Source organism: Lycium barbarum, chromosome 3, assembly GCF_019175385.1.
Source record: "Lycium barbarum isolate Lr01 chromosome 3, ASM1917538v2, whole genome shotgun sequence".
Lineage (NCBI taxonomy): Eukaryota > Viridiplantae > Streptophyta > Magnoliopsida > Solanales > Solanaceae > Lycium > Lycium barbarum.
In genome coordinates this window covers 80,336,248-80,340,748 of record NC_083339.1, presented here as the reverse complement: position 1 = coordinate 80,340,748, position 4,501 = coordinate 80,336,248, and the positions used below count along the sequence as shown (strand labels likewise).

General features: G+C 31.8%; 1 protein-coding gene across 1 annotated transcript; it reads right to left on the bottom strand.

The window, feature by feature from the left end:
• Nucleotides 1-779: 779 nt before the first annotated feature.
• Nucleotides 780-4,011, bottom strand: LOC132631596 (uncharacterized protein At1g66480). The gene is made up of 2 exons (XM_060347220.1): nucleotides 3,241-4,011; nucleotides 780-1,075 (listed from the first exon to the last, which is right to left on the bottom strand). The coding sequence occupies exons 1-2, from the start codon at nucleotides 3,781-3,783 to the stop codon at nucleotides 1,016-1,018; spliced, it is 603 nt and encodes a 200-aa protein (XP_060203203.1). The 5' UTR covers nucleotides 3,784-4,011; the 3' UTR covers nucleotides 780-1,015.
• Nucleotides 4,012-4,501: the final 490 nt, after the last annotated feature.

Sequence of the window (4,501 nt, the reverse complement as noted above, 5' to 3'; positions counted from 1 at the left end):
AACACAATAGTAACAAAATAGCAGAGTAGTCTTCTCAGGCGTGGCTTAATACACTAGGCGGCCTAAAGCCAAAATATAAAAAGAGGCCTTATATTTATGCAATAACTTTTTATATATTTTATTTGATGTTTACTTTAATAGATTCTTAAATTGAAAGATAGTCAATTATATTTTGACGATGTCATTTTTCTCAATTTACAATATAGTCTATTTGTGAGCTATTATTGATCTTAAGTAAGATCTAGCTCGTTGGTTTAATTTTGAAAACTTAGGCAATTCTTACAAAAACATTAAAAAAAATTCTATAAGCAATAGTAACATTTTAAAATACAGAATATGCCAATAAGAGTATCATCTTCTACTTATATAATTTTTTCTATTACGATAATTTTAAAAGTAGATTAAAACCATCAATATTACAGTGACTATTGGGTTGCAACCCTTTCCCGGACCTTGCTAACGCAACGATTTTTGCAATGGGCTGCTCCTTTACTATGCTTTAAATGACATTCAAGGTTATCTAATCGTTTAATAATTGCTTAGCTTGAGCTTGAAAAATGTCTAAAAAACACTTAAAATTTTGAAAAAGATCTTATAAAGCCAAAGTTATAAACAAGATTGATTAAATTTAAGGTGAATTAGATTATATTAAGAAGTACAAAAAAATTAAAAATTTAATTATCTACACCTTTCAATTGTAATTACAACAATTATATTTTCTAAAAGTAGCATAACTTAAAAATATATGTGTGTAACAATGATAAAAAATTGACAACAAATAATTAAAAAGATTTCTTTTATGACTAACTTGAGAACGCAATCAGATGTACCATAGTTTATACACATAATATGAGTATATAATTATATAAATTATACATATACTATGAGTAATTTTGGGGCCTCACTATGGTTGGGGCCTAAAGCCACTGCGGCTAAAGCCGGCACTGAGTCTTCTAGGTAACTCGGTGAGACCTGTTCGCTACAAAAACTATAATCTCTTTCATTTTAGCCCTTATTAAGAAGCCACAACTAATTGATTCTCCCCTTCTGTAATCGGTAGGAACTCTACATGTTTCTGCAATTCATAAAGATAATGTATTAGAAAAGAAAGTTTATTTCTTCACAAAGTTAATAGAACTATTTAAGGGAATTAATGGTCTTTCTAAAGCAGAGCAGTCTACGATAGTTGAAGAAATGAATCGTTACGTTCTCGCTGGGTTAGGTATATAAATGCACTCAGATATCAATACTGTGTAGGTTTGATTTGATTCCAAGAGAATTCAGTCTGTTACACCTCACTCTTCTACCAGTTATTAACCAATCCCAGATTTTGAGTAGGTTCATCTGTGAACCAGTTTCTTTTATTCAACAGTAAAATTTGTTTAATTTTTAGTTTTCCTTTTTGCTATTCGTTTCCTTCTGCAGCCTGAAAAGGTAAAAGTTTTATATAATATGGATTATGGTTCAAGAAAACCAATGTAACAACTTTTGGAGAAAATACAAAAAAGAAATTATGTATCACTTCTATTGATAAAGTGTCTCTTCAAATTCTAACATATTCTTAGGTCTCGTTTGGCCACGAGAATTATTCACTTTCTTTCGGAATAATTTTCGAGTGTTTGGTCATAAAATTTTCAAATTCAATTGGGGGTTGGATTCCAAATTTGGAAAAGTGCTACAGATATGTTTTCCAACTCAATCTTCATAAATTTCAAATAAAATGTTACTGTATATTCTTTCATTTGCTAAAAGTATAATCAAACATAACTTTATTTTCAACTTCCGACTTTATAAATTTCAGTGAAGAATATTTGACTTAATTACTATTTGTTCTCACTTGGTATTGACATCAATTTGTAAAGCCGCACATGCACTTGCACTCATAGGCGTACATGCTTTAATTGCGTAAACGACTGAACATTGTGTTTTATCCCTAACATGCATGAGAGAAAACTTTAAAAGAAAAATGTTGAAGTTGTCAAAAATTGACCTTGGCCATGCTTCTAGATAATCCAAAAAAGAATATACTAGCAATTTACTGGTTGCAGAATCAGGCGAAACTAATTTAAATAAAACGAGAATGAAGCAGTCAAAATTGAAAATGAAATTTCCAGAAAAGGAAAATGCTTCTTTTTCATGTAGTTGGATTTAGATATGTCCGAATTGAGATTGCATTTAAGAGCTGTAGGTTGTTTCTTTTTGTGGAAACTTAAGGTTCAACTCTATCACTATGAGCACATGCAAGTACTATTAGAGAGATGCAAAAGTCAATTTTGGCAAGCTATATTCTAAATAATTGAATTTTATCTCTTGGTTTAACGTGTCTTCAACTTTTTCTTCATATATAGTATTTTTTTCATGGTAATTTTGTAGGACAAATATTATTACATGGTTAACTAATTAGTTTTTGATACGACTCATTCAAAATTGTGGAAAGGGAATGATACAGAATCACCAGTCAGAATAAGGAGTTTCACTGAACATTTTCAATATTGATTTCAGTTTGTTACTTTTGTTTCACTAATTATCATTTTTTTTTTTAAAAAAAGAAGTATATTATAAAATTATATGCAGGTCAGTTTGAAGTCGAGATCTCACCGTAATAACAGAGTTACCAGTCTTACAAGAACTATTCAAGTCATGATGTTCATAATGAATTTCTAGTGGCATTTGGTTTTGGTGTGGTTTAATATTTGTAAACTAGATTTATGAAGATGTTTTCGGGAATCAATTTGGGAAAAGTCTTTGAATTTGTTTGTCTTACTTTTCTATTTAGCTCATTTAAAAAATAATGTCTTTTTTCCTTTTTGATAATTTTTTAATTTTAATTTTTTACATGACATGTTTAAGATCACAAGATTAAAGAACATTTTGATACATTTCACCTATCTTTAGTTTAAAACCATAAGATTCAAAAATCTTGTTTACTTTCTTAAACTTTGTGTCAAGTCAAAATCAGACAAATAAATTGAAATGGAGGAATATTAGTTTTCAATTGACATTTTGAACTATAACTTCCTCAAATCAGTTTTTAAGAACTTTGTTGTATTTTATTTCGGAAGAATCATTTGAAAAGAACCTTATAAAAACAAAACGGCCCGAACGTTTTACTACTAGTAAAGCTGATCCCGATAAATCTGAAATCACGATGTGAAAATTTCAAGAAATAACAAAAAACAAAGCAGCAGGAGTGGCATGAAAAGTGGATCAATGGCCATAATGAAAGAAATTAAAACACACCTCTTGTGATTTGATTCCTCTCTTGACATTTCCTTGTTTTTCCAACAAGGGACCTCTTCGAGTGTTATTGTTAAGCATACAAAGTCTAACTATGTTTTCGGCTATGTCAGCCTCATTCTTGATCAGCTTTTCTACCTCAGCCTTGGGCAGTCTCAGTTTCATCCTCATCACCGCTGCTGTGCCATTCTCCTCCTCAGGTTTCATGAGTGAAAGATCTGACACCGATCTTCGTGCTAACATTAAGTTTTCCAGTCGATCTTTTGCGCTCATTTGGATCCCTGAACGCACCCTTCTCATCACTACTTTCTCTTCTTTGGGCATTTCTACTAGAAAATAGAGCCTTTTGGGTTTTAGCTCTTGCTGGTCTTTCAATGGCTTTGCTCGAATACCTAAATGCTTCACTGCTTCAGATTCTAGCATAACCAAATCTGGATAATCCTTTAATACTGCCCTTGCATACACTGGTGTCTTAAATTTCATGGTTTCGCCATCGATTTTCATGACTTTTACCGTCCTTTTACCTCTCCCAAGACTGTTTCCCATTTCCTCACACTTCTACAAGCTTCAGCTTCCCTAGCTTCTCCTAAATATATAATCAAACTAAAAGGTAAAAACAAAAAGAAACTGGTTTTTAGATGTTTTTCAATGTTAGGACGAGAGAGCTAAAATGATAAGGTGGGTATATTAAGTGTATAAGACAAAGACGTCGGACAAAGTTATTAGGGGAGGTACAAGTAGTTGTTTGTGGTTTGCTGGAGGTTATGTTATGGGCCAAAGGAAGAGACGCGACTTTGAAAAATGGCCACTCTTTGACAGTTTCTTCAAATTATAGGATAAAGTTACATTTTATTTGGTCCGTCTCAATTTATGTGAAGTTGTTTAACTTGACACGAAATTAATAAATGAAATAAAAACTTTTGAAATTTGTGGTCTAAAATAAATTACTCCCTCCGTCCCAATTTAAGTGTCACTTTTCGCTTTTCGAGAGTCAATTTGACTAAACTTTAAAGCTAAATTGGATTAGATTAACTTAATATTTTGATATACACGCTAAGCTAAGATCAACCAATGTTCGAACGCGGAGCCTTTCTTTCTCGGTCGTCTATCTTAATAAGTGGATTCCGATTCATGCAGTCCTTCTAATTCAAACCCCTCCGGTAAAATAAGAACAGCCCCCACGTTCAACCCCCCCTCTTGATCTGGAGATTTGACTTATTTTCCAAACTTGCAATAACAAGAATATTTCTAGTAGAACATCTTT

Bases quoted from the DNA above. Each gene is read 5' to 3' on its own strand.
- LOC132631596 (XM_060347220.1), bottom strand. From the start codon at position 3,783: ATGGGAAACAGTCTTGGGAGAGGTAAAAGGACGGTAAAAGTCATGAAA. The intron at 1,076-3,240 runs GTGTGTTTTAAT...TATGAATTGCAG, and splicing joins GAGGAATCAAATCACAAGAG to AAACATGTAGAGTTCCTACC.